Here is a 15,542-nt window from a genome sequence, read left to right as displayed (position 1 = left end):
GCAGACACGGGGCGGTGAGTATATATAGTAATACAAGCGCGCGGCGCACAAATACGAATCTCTACATCCGATTATCTCAGCAACTACTGGAGCGATTTTGACGGTTTTTTTTTTATTTTGTGGTGAATTAACCCGCTAAAACTGATTCTTCACTCGGTTTGCCTTAATATTCAGCGGAAATGCTGCTTTTGGATTTTCTATCTTCGGGTAATCGGGGTTCAAGTGTATCCATGAATTTGGAACAGCTGCCTAATACTCCGCTGTGTCCCCTTTTTCATCCGATGTTTTGTGGAGCAGGTATAAGGTTGGAAGGGGAAACGACTCCAGCGGTCCGCCCGACCCTAACGGTCTTTTCGACTAGTCCATTTAGTTGGCACGTAGACTTTGTAGCTGATGCACGTACATATTATTATAGTTCGCAGTGTAATACATATTTACTATTAGCAATGCTCAAGAAATGGTGTGTTCATTATACGAGGCGAGTTTAATACTTTTCGTTGTCTACTAAATATAAAGTCTATATGCAATTAAAAAGTACTCGTAGTAAAATCGTCCAAAATGGTAAATAGTGAATATTAGTATCTTTTCTAAATTCCCAGATAATCAGTGTATAACGTATATGGAGTCGATTGGTGAGCCCGATATGGAAGCATCTACATCTGCAGATGTTCGGTAAGCAAGAACTTTCGTTTGGAAATACATGAATCTCCGCAAATATGTTACCTTTGCATATTCCATGAATAAACTTTTTCTTTTCAAGCATGATGAAAGTGAATCAAATAAAGAAGATGATGAGCTGTAGGAAGATATAAGTAACAATGATAACTGTCTGCTTTGCGAGAACTTTATGGAGCCCTCCAAATCCTGCGTTGTTAAAGAACGAGGAATTAGAAGTCTTATACAAGCAAGTATTAGGCAAAAAGATGGAAAACATCTGAAGCTACAAAAATCGCAGGAGATTACCGTACATAAAACGTGTCAAAGTATGTACTCAAGGGACTCAAATATAAAAATAGCCATAAAAGCATTGGCAGAGACACGGCGAAGTAATCGAAAACGACGTTCAGATGGACGCGAATTCGATATTTCTACAAACTATTTTCTTTGTTCGAAACGCTGTACGGATAAACAAACCTGTAGCCGCGTAACGACACAAGATACTATTGATAATGCCATAGCGCAATTAGAGGTTTATCCAAAAACTGAAACTAACAAAATGATATCGTCACGTTTATGTGAGTTGAGAACGAAAGATGATAATCACTATATCGACAATAACGTATCTTACCATATGAAATGTATGGCCAAGTTCTATATGTTCATGCCAACGAATATTCGGGGAAGACCGATTAGCGAAAATATGTCTGATTTATTATCTTTCATTATATATTGGAAAATAGCGACGAGTGTCAATTTTCCTTGAAAGAGATCATAGAAAAATACGTAAGTCAACACGGGCAAATTGAAATACGACTTTGTAGGATTGAGCAACTTTTGAAACAACACTCTGGAGATGAGATAGTAGTTCATCCAGGTGCAAAAGATCGATGAATTTGTTTTAGGCAAACTTTGGGGAATTGCCTTAAGGATAACTGGTATTCTAATCGTAAAAATAATGACAAAGAAGAGAAATTAAGAATAGTCGAGTTGGCCGCTCACACAATACTACAGGACATCCGAGCGATGAAATTTGAAACTGATAGTTATAACTCACCGACTGATTTTGTCAATAATGTATCGAAAGAAATACCGGAAACGTTAAAATTATTTCTGGATATTTTAATCAAAACGCATAAATACACGCCGAAAAGTGAGTCTTGGGCTAAATGGGATAATGAAGTTGTCACTGCAGCCCATATTTTAATGACTTCTGTTAGACCGCGATCATTTCAGTCTTCGGCTTTATTAGGCCTTTCTTGCATGATGCACACTAAATTTGCTGCGAGAGGCCTCATTGACAGCTTGTATAATATAGGTCTATGTGCGTCATATTCTGAAACCGTCAGATTTGAAAGTTCGGTTGCGAATCATCCGGAAAATTTTCATTACACTTCGGACACATACCTGCAGTTCTTTAATATGATAACGCAGATCATAATACAGGTACGATCGTTGGTAAAAATACGTTTCATTGTATGGGTGGTATAATGTGTGTCACACCATCAACGTCTGTGTCGTCCAATACCACAATTCCTCGCTTGAAAGGTGCGTTACCAGGAAGTACTAGTGGCACGTATGGATTTCTTCCGCTCTCAGATTTTAAAAATAACAAGCCGTTCAAATTAGATAGCGTAATTGTACGTAATTGGAAAGATACGTATCGTATCGATTTCACGATACAAATCGAACCAATAGATTTGCTATATTTTTACGGCAAGCATACTGCGCCACAAAAGACGGCTAATTGGCATGGATTTATGAATCAATACCATACTTCAAACACCGATTTTTGTACAACAACAGTAATTGCTTTGCCATTCATTAAAGCACCGCCAAGTGATCCTACCACAATTTTAACCCTTAGCGGCACACATTTTTCCTTACTTATTATCGACTCGAAGTTTTGTACTCGAGGGTTTTTGGGGTTGCTGATTACGAATCTGCACTCAAAATTTGAAAATTCAAGATGACGGATTCAATATGGCGGACCAAACGTGCAAAAACTCGTTTGACAAGAGCGAAAGTTGGTACCCGGGGGTTTTCAGCGTCGCTGATTACGAATCCGCACTCAAAAGTTGGAAATTCAAAATGGCGGACCAAAACGCAAAAAGTCGTTTGACCTTCGCAAATCATGAAACCCAAGATCTTTTCCATACTTTCAAATCAATTGCAATCGTTTTGCGATCATAAAATCCGTCATTTGAAGTGTACAGCCACCATATTGTGTCCGCCATTTTGAATTTTGCAAATCTGAAAACGGATTCGTAATCAGCGACCCTAAAAAGCCCGCCTACCAAAAATCGTAAGGATACTCTTAAAACTATCTTCAATAATACATTTTTTCTAAAAAAAGTGCTATTTTTCAGAGTTTGTTAATTTATATAAACAAATCAACGAAACATAAAAACAATTTGAACATAAACTTTGATACTCTAACATATCAAGATCATAAAATTACAAAAAAAAACCGGTTAAATCGAATAAAACTACTCTAAAATCGTACAAACGTGTTTTAAAACAGGTGGCATTCAGGAATGCTACTGTGCCGCTAAGGGTTAACTACTTTGATTGATGCTAGGCACAGAGCTGATAAAAATAATCAAATGCACTGTTTCGTCACGTTTGATTTGCCTCTGTACATGAAAGCAAGTGAAATCGTTGCTTTGATTGATCCTGACAATGATCCCCACAATCTTCGTTCAGTTATTCCTTGTTTAGGGGGTTTTCATTTGTTAATATCATTTCTTGGTTCCATTGGCAATATAATGACAGGTAGCGGTATCAAAGAAGCCTTTTGCACTATATATGCAGACTTGTCAGCTGAGAAAGCTTTAACGAGTCATGCGTTATCTAGATCGGTGAGAGGCCATCTCTTAATGCAAGCTGCGCTTGCTACCAAAATTTGCGAAAAAATCCAACTCACAGACAACGAAAAAGCGCATTTAAATGAGAGCCTTGAAAAAGTAGGAGACCAAAATTTTGAAAGTTTGTTGACAGACCCCTTGATGAAAGACATCCACAAAAAATTCACAGCTGTTATTGATGACATTGAAAATAGTGGCCCAACGAGTCAACTGTGGGTACAGTATTTCAAAATGATCTGCTTAATCCAAAGATATATCGATGCAGAAAGATCGGGGAATTTTGATCCACATTTACATACCGCACAATGAATGATACCCTTCTTTTTCGCCTCAGGCCATCATTTGTCCGCTAAAGCCTGTCTCCTGTATGTACAAGAAATGTTGAATTTGAAAAACATCATGGACGTTGTTGAATATGATACATTTTGTAAACGGGGTTTCTTTACAGTAAGGCGTTCAAATCGTGTTTGGTGTGGGATATGGTCTGATATGACCATCGAGCAAGTACTGATGTGGGCAATTAAATGCACTAGAGGCTTGACGCATAGTCGCGGATTGACCGAAAATGTAATCGGGAAATGGGTTACATCGAGGGTAGCTGTACTGGAAGTCGGCAATGCAATGGAAACATTTTGTAATAGATCGTCCGCCACGTCCGATCAGCATGTCGACAACCGCGTTTCCCGCATGTCCAGAGACGCAAACGATTTAGCGAAAGTGCAGCAATTCTTTGCCACATATAACCCATTTCCCGAAACGGATAAAATAATGGGAATTTATTCTGGAGTGATTGGTGACTTAGCTACCGTGAATTGTTACAAAGCCTTTGAAATCGGAAAAAGGTTGATGGATGATGCATCAAATAAAAAGTTTACAGAAGTAAAATATAAAAGGAGCAGTAAAGTCGTGCATTTAGCGGCCGCTAATTTCACGATAAAAAATTTAGCTAACGAACAAGTGCATATATCGCCGTTAGTCTTATTTCAAAAGATATCATTTTGTATCCAAAGTCCAGATGACATGAAAGAATATAGCTGCAATGAACTTCCTCCGATTCCGTTGGCATTGATTGATGAAAATGGCATGCAACGTAAAAATATAAAATCCGCTTTCTATTGCAATTTCAAATTTTTCCACGAAATACAAACAACAGGGAGCATCACACATGTTGTTGACGGTGGATTTTTCTTGCACAAAGTGGTGTGGCAAAATAATGTTACAATTGATAGGATTGTGGGTGATTATGTTTCGTATGCGATAAGGCATTACGCTCCAAACAGTTGGATCATCTTCGATGGTTACCCAGGGGACGAAACTGACGACGAAATCGGTGGAGCGTTCACATAGGCAGTCAAAAAATATTGGGCGTAATATTTCATTTGACAAAAATACTACCATTGCTGACAATCAAAAGCAATTTCTGAGCAACGAGAGGAACAAATCTAAGTCATAGACGTGATATGTACTTCTTTGAATGCAGCAGGCTTTCGAACGAAAATTGCCCCCGATGACGCCGACAGATTGATAGTTGTTACCGCGATTGAGAATGCCCGCGTAGATTCCGAGGCAACGGTCATTATTGTAGGCCAAGACGTCGATTTGCTCGTTATTTTCTCACAACTGGCACAATACATTAATAATATTTATTTTTGCAAAGACAATACAGGCTCTAAGCCAAATGAATTTTATAATAGCAACAGTTTTAAGTACCCGGATTTACAAAGAATAGTTGGTTTCTTACATGCATTCTGCGGATGCGACACAACATCTTCTTTCTACAAACTGGGTAAAAATAAAATGATAGATTCGCTTCCCCATGACAAATTAGTAGACTTAGCTTTGGTTTTTTACGACCAAAGTGCCAGTCGCGAGAAAATAGCAGCAAATGCATGTAATTTGATTCTTAAAATGTACAGCACCAAAGCTGAAAAAAAGCTGATAGAAAAATCGAGCTCCTTCTCGTTGAATGATCTCAGATATTTACATTTCAGCAAGGTTGAAGTAAAAAGTAAATTTGCTCTAGAGACTTTGCCGCCAACCCCGCCAACAGAAGGAGCAGCGAAGCAGCACGCTTTTCGAGTTTTCTATCAGCTGCAGCTGTGGTTAGGGAATGAGAACCTGAAAGCAACTGATTGGGGGTGGAAAGTGATGCAGAACCAATTAATACTGGTAGGAACTACCGATCCACCGATCCCCCAAAAGTTACTTGCCCAAATTTCTTGTGCGTGCAGTAAAAAAGGGTGCATGAATGCTTCGTGTAGCTGCAAAAAACATGGCTTAAAATGCACAAATCTCTGCACACACTGTCAAGAAAATACGTGCCTCAATTTAGACACCAACAACCATCCAGTTGCGTCGGAGGATGAATGTACCCTAGATAATGAGAATGTCGATGAAACGGATATTTTCATGAACATTGCAAGTATTGAGGACAGTAGTGATGAATCAAAGTATGCGAAGCCAGCGAAACGTTAGAGGATTCTATAATTACTTATACTGTGCACACACATTAAGTACGACTAGATATACCATATGCAATAAGCGATGAGTAAGTTAATAAGTTAGTAAGTAAGTATATAAGAATATTTATATGTAGTGCATTATACAGTAATTATGAAAAAAGTATAAAAAGAATGTTCATTCAGTAGATATCAGACTATTCATATTTTTATGACCACTTGTAGAATAATTGTGATAGAAAAAAAAAAAAAGACTTCAATAAATGAGTTTCCTGGCAGTTTATATTTAAATTTCACCTCTACTTCCTAATTTCATATTAATATAAGAATATATTGCTAGAAGCAGCATTTCCGCTGAATATTAAGGCAAACCGAGTGAAGAATCAGTTTTAGCGGGTTAATTAACCACAAAATAAAAAAAAACCGTCAAAATCGCTCCAGTAGTTGCTGAGATAATCGGATGTGAAGATTCGTATTTGTGCGCCGCGCGCTTGTATTACTATATATACTCACCGCCCCGCGTCTGCCTTGTACCCCCACTACTCGACCGCTTTCGCGCTCTCTGCCGTTTTTGGTCATGTTTACGGGAATTTTTCACCCATTTCGCAGCATTTTAACGCAAAATCAGGATAGACATTTCGTAGCGATATACTTCTACTTTCGAAATCCGTTTTCAAAATAAAAATCGGACCACTACCAGAGCATCCAGCCGCTCTGCAAGATACGTCACAAAAAAATGAAAATCGCAATTACGCAAAAACTAATTATCCGACGGCGCCTGGATTGCACACACGTAAAGTACCTGTAAATTACTACTCCGCGCTACAACTTTGAAAATGGTCGAGTTATGAATTTAAAAAAAAACGCAGATTTGGCCGGAAAAAATCTCTATTGCCTGGTCTAATTATACATCCCGTGAACTTAAGCAACCGGATGTTACACGAATATTTTATGGTCTGAAACAGATGTTAAATCGTAGTCCACTCTTACAGCTGTTATTTACTGTTGTCAGCGTGTTTATTTTTTGCTGACACTTTTGAACGGTGAGAGACACTCACGTTGTTCGTTGATATACACACGTAGATAAATCACTGGAGCTCTTAATTTACGGAATGAATGTGAGAGGGAACAATGTTTTTTGCAACGAAACTGAATAAAAAAACCGAAAATAAAATATGGCAGATGACAAGGGAAAAATTATAGAATGAAGGTTAAAAAATTGGTACTGCAGTTAAACATAAAATTGAATTTTATCAAGAGAATCTTTTCACGTCATGGAAAAATTTTAAAATCGTGCATTTAATTAAAAAATTCAGCATTCAACATCTAAGTCGGATCGTATTTCTCCGATATAAGGGTCGTTTTACTTGTCCAATTTCGATGGATTGAGCACAATTTCAGTTATAAATAGAATTCTTGAAAATCATCCAAGTTTGAATTTCGTGAAGCGTTTATTTATTTTTCAATGAAACGTACGATCTTCAGTAGTTACCTATTTAGTCATTGATCCGCCTTCTGTTCTCAACCAAGCAAATGAGAAAACTGTTATCACAGACAAATAAAGTCTTACGTATGCAAATAGGGTGTCTTCGACATTACACAAAGTGTACAATAATATAATTGTTAACAAATTATTAACAATCACACTTCTTGAATCAAAAATTAAAACATCTCTAATCTTCTGTTTTCTCTTGTCTTTATCTTTTCATCCTCTTCTCTACATATATAAAACTCCCGAACAACTCAACCGATTTTGATTCTTTATTTGTCTGTGGATAGCTGCATCATCTGATCAGGTCTTAGGCTATATTTTATTACAACCAATTCAATAGTTTCAGAGATATAACAATATTTTTAAGCCAAGTCCGAACGGGATCACACACTTATGCAAACGCTGACTGAACGCTTACAGGTAGAGGAAAGTTATGTTGAAGCGTTTGCAAGGTTTCGAAGAGCTCTCCAAAAAAAGTCCGTGAGAGCATATCGCAATATCTAATACTTTTACCACAAGGGGCGTTTGAAAATATTCGCAGGCGGAGCCACAACAGGCTGCTAGATTCTGAAGTTACAAAGGATGTACATTGTATTGATAAAATTCAACTTGTTTATCTTCGGTCACAAGTCTTACACTTCCTGTATCCACAATTTCTTTACCGTTTTGACACTTTTTGTCAATTATAAATTCAATGTAAAAGTACGAATGTGCGAATTCCCCCCAGCACTTTTCAACATTATACCGGCTTAATTTTATTACATTGGTAATCGGTCGGTGATAAACTTTTTTTCTTTGAATAGAAATTCTGAACAGCTTGTAGATTTTAAATATGGTAATAAGATTTTCTCTCGTCCCTTTCACTGACATTAATAAAGATTTATTGCGTTAAAACTCGGTGTTTTTCACTCCTCGGGATACAACAAGAAATAAAGGTGGAAAGGAAGAGAGAAAGCTGTGGGGGCTTGAATTCATTTGCAAATTGTTGTTTCAGTGTAAAGACAAACTTGATGGAGGAAGGGGCGAATTCTACACTTAGCATAGCGAGGGTTGGCCCTGCAGACAGCGGAAACTACACCTGCACCCTAACGATGATGCCAGACCAACCCGCTATTGTTCATGTGCATGTGCTTAACGGTGAGTGTCGTGTCTTGGAGCCCCATTAACCCTTTGAGTCACACATTATTGTTCTGAGTCAACTTTTATAACAAGATAGTATTCTATGGTTTTTAGGATCGCTGATTACGAATCTGAAATTAGATTTAAAAAATTCAACGTCGCAAATCCAATGTAGTGGACAAAAATTTCACAATTGATCGAATCTGTTCAAAAAACTCAATGCAAGGTGTTCGGGATCGCTGATTACGTATCTGATATCAGATTTTTTGAATTCACGGCGGTGGATCGATTAGTCAAAAAAGTGATTTTTGTGGCCGCTGATTGGATTCACTGTACTGAATTTTCAAAATCTGATTTCAGATTCGTAATCAGCGATCCCATAAATCCTTAGATTTGAGTTTTTTTTCGGATGCGATCGAATTCAAAATTTTTGTCAATCATATTGGATCCGCGATCTTGAATTTTTGAAATCCGATTTCAGAATCGTAAGCGGTGACCTCAAAGACTCACAATTTATGTAAAACATCTGTAGAGGGGTAACTTTCTCGGAAATGAATTATTCCTTCAATTTTTACGATTTTTTTAAATCAATTTGTATCTAATTATAATAATTTACAAGATATAGCAGTAATTACTTTCGCGTATTAAAAAAATATGAGCATATCTCAGAAATGGTAGAAAACCGCCAAGATATGTGTAAAAAGTTCTCTAAATATAAAAAAAAAGGATATAAAAGAGGTGTTAAGAATACTTACCACTATGACTCATTGTGAAAAAACTAATCACTTGATCGTATTAAATTCATGGCTACATTACCGCTGATGAAGAGGCACTAGTTCTTTCCATCAGAATTTAATCATTGAATAACTTAACGAAGTATGTATTATAATAGAACAGGTTGATTGTTTTATTAGGGAAATTACAGATCTATAAAAAAGCTAGTAAAAAAGTGCGAAAGTACAACTCATACATAAGTTGACATTAGTTTCATAATTTTGAGTTACAAAATGTTCGGTGCAGGTTTTATGTATAGTGTGTATAATCAACTTTTGCAGCCACATTTTACATGGTGAGAATGACCCCTATATGTCACCTAGCAGAACAGACCTCGACCCTGGTAACAAAAGTTACACGTGGCCAAAGTTTTGTATTACATTGAAAAATTCCTTTCGTCTAGAGCGTCCAGTGTCTTAAAAAGCTGCAGTGGGTCCTGAATTATCTAGCCCTGTAAATAAAAAGTCCCGCGCGTTGAAAAAATCTCCGAAAAATAATAGAAAAATGAAGATTTAATTATGTATGTAATAACGAACTAAGTGCATAAGTTTTTGCTGTCTAATGTCCAATACTTTCATTAATCTTTTCAGAGGCGTGATATTGACAAAAACAAAATATGGCCGCTGGCTAATTACAACGTATGTGTTCTAATATAGGTGCGACCGATTTGTAAATGAAAATATTTTTCATTGGAGATCGTTGCTGTTTTACATAATCTACATTTTCGTGTAAGTCCTGTAATGAAAGTTCGATGCGACAACACCTTAGTCAAGTTGGCCGTCCAACGTCTGATTTTCCGATTGTTTTTTATTGACATTATTCGGTGGCCGTTTGGCAGTGTTTGATAGATCCATTTGAAAATTTAAAGGCTAAGGATGTCTTTTAAATTTGAAAATCAAAATTTATCGATTAAGTCGGCCCCCGTTATAGCGACATTTTCGAATCTTCTTTCTTCACTTTTTTGGTGGCTGTTTAAAGATGATTGGTACTCCATTTACAATTTTGTAGTAAATAATTTTCCTTGAAACTGATCAAATTGAAAACAATATTGGAGCTATGCAGTCCTGTCAATAAATTATGCAAACAAAAAAGTAAGAAGTACATTTTTGATAACGATGAATTAAAATCGATTGCATTGAATTTCTTGAAAATTACCACCATTTGATCAATAAACGAAGAAATGTAAATTCAAATCGAGAAAGATTGGTGAACAATCATATTAAGAGATCACATTGATTTCACATTTTTCAATTCCGAAGTCCTAGTATAAACGTCATTCTGATACTTGAAATTGTAACTGAAATCCACTGTCTTAAACATTTACGACAACAGAGTAGTTTCACACGAAAATAATATTCTCGCGGTTGTAACAATCTTGAGATCACATTTTCGGTCCTTCTTCCTCTTTTGCATTAAGTGGATGCTATACTTGATTTCGAAGTGGACTTGTTGTAAGATATCATTCAGTATCCAAGTTTACGGATCACGAACAAAAAGAAATAACCGCCGGATTCTACATACATTTCTGAACAAAAACACACAAATAAATTTTTTCGTAAAATTAAAATTATTAGTATTTTTAATGCAGAATTGTACACAGAATACGGTTGTTATGCCCTTTTTGCGTTGGGATGCATCGCCTCTGATAATAACCAAAATAGAAGACATGTAACGCAGCCAGTAAGGACTGATTATAGCATTCCCTTAAGGAATAACTGGGAAAACAAGGCAAGTCATGTTCTGATTACGAGTGTCGAAACAAATAAGGACATTACAAAATTGGATCGCGACTGATCCGTGAACCCTGAGTCAATTAATTATTAGAAACCCAACGTTTGCCTTGGAATTTTCATTTCAGGCGGGTGAGCGTTAGGGAGGGGGGGAACAATTTGAACTTGGTGTTTGAGTATGATCTTTGTTTCAGGAGAAAGTTTAGCCGAGTTGCATCACGGCTCAGCAAGTAAACGCTATGGGGTCCGTCTTCCAATTCTCCTGGGTTTCCTACTACGGATCGTCGTGGTGAGATGAAGAACCGAAACAAGCGCATCCAGCGCAAATACCTACGTTCTACCATACAAGAGACTGAACGAAGCTTACTTTTAGTGGGGGTGAAGGAGCATAGAAGAATAAACGAAAAACAAAGTGTTTTCTATGGGTTGATCGAGCCTTGGGTAGAAAGCTAGCACTTAAAATTTGAGTTAGCTGGAATGGTCATACCCTGTTTCGTATAAAAATAAGTTGTGAATTCTTAAATATAAGCACCGTAACTCTACATTCCATCGGAAGAAAAATGGATTCTCCATTTCTATGCATACAGCAGTACCGACTGTGTTCAATTATATTTCGAGACTCCTTCTCGAGATCACAAAATAGTACCGCTCCTTTCTGTTAGATGTCACCATATTTAGAATAAAATTAAACTTTTTCCTTGAAATTCCTTTGTTTATGTGCTTCTATGACTTTATATTGTTGTTCGGTGCACAAGATATATGCCACGTCAAGAGTTTTACGTACTTTTGCACTTTTATGTTCGAGTTATGTGTCGAAAAATTTGTCACCGAAAAACAAAAAAAGAAATATCGCTCCAAAGGTAAAGAGAGTGGTAATTTAGAAACATCGCAAAAAAAAAAAAATACGAAAACTACAAGAAAGGTCATGTCGCATGCTGGTAATAAGTATAAATCATGTGCACAATCGGCAGAATGATAGCTACGGGCTGATGTCAAGTGTCAAAAGTATTAGCAAGTAAGCAAAGGGCTGCTTTTTCTTCGAATCTGACCTTATCAAATGACTAAGCTTGTACACAAAGTCAAACCGGCAGGCCTTTCTTACTGGTGGAGCTCGATCACAGGACTAGACACCTAACTAAAATATATTCTTATTTATTCTCAAATAAGGTGGATGGGGGCCCAAAATTCCCAAGACCAAATTTCGAATAACCAAATACCCGAAAATATTTATGCAGAATGTGCAAAATTTTTAAATGTCATGGTTCCGCCGTACTAGGATCTGAAGCTACAAAACTTTGAATTTGCAGGGCTTCAAATGCCAGAGTTCCGAAGTATGATGCTCCAAAGTTGCAAAGTTGTGGTAGTGTAATATTAGAGAGACTGATGTCCTCAACGACGAATCTCAAAGTAAGCGAAACTCTGAGAACGCATCCCGATGGTGCTAAGTCCCGAATCATCAATGCACATACGCGAGCCTCGTGCGCGTATGGTACAGTGATCATATACTGTGCGATATGTGAATACGGTGGATTCAATATAAAAACTTTGACTTTTTGACTTTTCAAAAAATCAGATTTCAGGTATTTGATTATTCGGAATTTTGAACTCCACTCAAATATGATGTCTTTTGTCTGGGAACATTTTGGTGACGGACAGTCAAGAGCAGGTAAATCAGGTACCAGGTGCTTCCTCATAGTTTGTCCATAGCTAAGTATGGACCCATCCACATAAAGTCTGAGCATAAGTGACCGCTCTATACGGTGAATTTTTAAGCCAGTATATAACTAACACTAAACAAATTGACTCATCATTCGTGTGGAATGGTGAGATCGACTTTTGGTTGCTTCTTATTTTAGTCTGACGTCTTAATTCTGTTGGAAATTCTTATTTCGATCGAACCCTGACTTTTCGAACCTTGAGAGAGAAAGAGAGAGAAAGAGAGTGAGAGAGAGGAAGGAAGGGAGGGAGGGGGGAGGGATAGAGAGATTAATTTGTTTCGACCATAACAATATTGGACAAGCCTGATGAACATTTACAAAAACACATGCACCACAAGCAAGAGAAAAGATAGGAAAGTAGAAATTAAAAAAAAAAAAAACAGAAAGCAAAATTAAAAATAATTAAGTCTGCAAGCTAAGATAGAGCGAGAATACGGCTGAAGAGAGGTGGAGGCCATCTCTGGTCCCGAAGAGACTCAGTATCAGAAAGGTGCTGGCGGAAGGCAACTTTAAAAGCGGGCAACGATCGCATCTCCCTCAGTGTTGGTGGGACTGAGTTCCACAGGTAGACTCCCGTAACGGAAAAAGACCGTCGGAAAGTCTAAGTGGAGAAACGCGGCACGAGATATTCATTCCCGACCAGTCGGGAGGAACCATTCGCATGTATATCACGAACTATGAAAAATTCCCTCAGGTGGGTAGGAACACCGGAATGAAATACAAGATGGAGCAGGCAGCCGAGAAAAAATAGCCGATGATCTCTAATTGAGAGCCAACCCAATTCGCGACGAACGGAAGTAATATGTTCGTCTCATGCTACACCGCAGACGAAACGCACTCCAGAGTTCATAAGCCGTTGAAGCCGCGTATTTTGCCTACCAGACAAGTTGTTATAAGCGACGCAGCAGTAGTCAATAATTGGTAAAACTAAGGACGTTACGAGCAGTTTGCGTATCGGAGTAGAGAGCAAACGACGGAAGGCAGATAGCTGGCGAATGGTAAAGTGCACCCGGTTAGCTAAGGCGTCAATATGAGCCGTCCAGGAGAGTTTGCTGTCAACCAGAAGACCTAGATTCAGGATAAGCGAAGAAAACGGAATGGGAACCCCGTCCAATACAAGTTGAGGGAGCTTCAAATCGTCAAGTCTTCTGATAAAAGAAGAGCTACTGAGAATTATTGCCTGGGTTTTTGTGGCATTCAGTTGGACAGCGTTGGTTACCGACCAGCCCAGGACAGCATCAATATCCGCATTTAGACGGGTGAACGCTGCAGGAAGCTCAGCAAACGTGCATTGGAGATATACCTGAAAATCATTCGGGTATAGTAAGTGCTGAGTGAAAACCAGGACACGTAACAGATCGTTAATGAAGAGCGAAAAGAGTAACGGTCCCAGTACCGAGCGTTGCGGGACACCGCGATGAAGTTCCGCCCAGGGTGAGAGTTCTCCTGATGGCCCTACTACGGCCTGCTGCCAACCAACGAGGTAGCTGGCAACCCAATTCACGACATGGTTTGAAATACCCAGAGTCAACAGCTTCGAGAGGAGCACTGAATGCAAGATGGTATTGAAAGCCTCCGTGAAGTCGAACAGGAGAAGGACAGTGACCTGCCGACAGTCAATGCCGCGACAGACATCCACCGTCAGCTTAAGGAGAGCCGATTGCGTGTTATATCCCAGCCGAAAATCCGACCGGTTCGAGTCCAGGAGAGAACGTTCCTCAAGGTGGATGGTCAGCTGTTCCAGAATGATACGTTCTAGTATCTTTGACAGAAGGCAAAGGGTTGCAATTGGACGGAACTGTTGGAGCGAAGACGGCACCTTGACCTTTGGCAAGGGGATGATTCTTGCCTTTTTCCACTGAGCAGGTAAGACGGCAGATCCAAGCGAATGGTTGAAGATGGCCAACAGATATAGAAATATGACCGGGAGTGCATCCGGTATGTTGCGCAGTGACAAATTATCCACTCCCTGGGGCTGTGACGAAAAGTGAGCAAGAGCACGCGCGAGTCGTCATTGACTGGGGGCGGAAGATTATCGGGGAGAGAGAGAGATAGAGAGAGAGAGATTGGTATTTATTAGCTTTCTCAGCTATTGCTATCACTACATACATATATATGAAAATCTGTACTGTACAGTCTATCCTATCGCTAAATTATTTAATCTTGATGTTATTTACGGCCTAGAATGTATTCTTTCAGTTTCCTTTTTATTTCCACAAGTCTTTCACAGTTCTTAATTTCTAATGGCAAATTGTTGAACATTCTTATTCCTGTATAAAACAAACTTTTTTGCGCATTGTTGGTTCGACGAAACTGGATTTCAATATTGTTTGCCTGCCGTGTTTGCCTATCGTTTGTGGTACTTACTAATTGTAGCTTGTACTTCATGTAGTAGTCAGGTAATAGACCTCTCAGTGCTTTAATGATGAAAATACAAGCGTTATATTGAAGTCTCTGTCTTATTGACATGAAGCACAGTGCACTATGCATGCTCTTCACATTAGTTTCCCGCTTACACTGTAGGATAACACGCATTGCCCGATTCTGCGCTATTTGTAGTTTGTTCAGCTGAGTTTCACCCATACTAATCAACAGCGTCGCACTATATTCGAAGTGCGGTGCAATAATCGCCTTATATATAACGCATCTACTGTATACCGACAAGTTGCTCCATATCCTATTCAGGAAGCTTGTTTTTTTACCAATTTTTTTAAATATATAGTCAC

The 15,542-nt window shown here is 38.4% G+C and overlaps 1 protein-coding gene across 1 annotated transcript in view; it reads left to right on the top strand.

Annotated features, from left to right (window-relative positions):
* The window catches only part of LOC124405323, a 346,482-nt gene extending 334,424 nt beyond the window's left edge, over positions 1-12,058 (top strand). Inside the window, exons 7-8 of the mRNA XM_046880139.1 lie at positions 8,470-8,612; positions 11,293-12,058. Of these exons, the coding sequence (XP_046736095.1) occupies positions 8,470-8,612; positions 11,293-11,396 (247 nt within the window). The 3' untranslated portion in view covers positions 11,397-12,058. The remainder of the gene's footprint in view (positions 1-8,469; positions 8,613-11,292) is intronic.
* The last annotated feature ends 3,484 nt before the right edge of the window (positions 12,059-15,542 follow it).

Source organism: Diprion similis, chromosome 4, assembly GCF_021155765.1.
Source record: "Diprion similis isolate iyDipSimi1 chromosome 4, iyDipSimi1.1, whole genome shotgun sequence".
In the NCBI taxonomy this organism is placed as follows: domain Eukaryota; kingdom Metazoa; phylum Arthropoda; class Insecta; order Hymenoptera; family Diprionidae; genus Diprion; species Diprion similis.
This window is presented reverse-complemented; position numbering and strand designations above follow the sequence as displayed.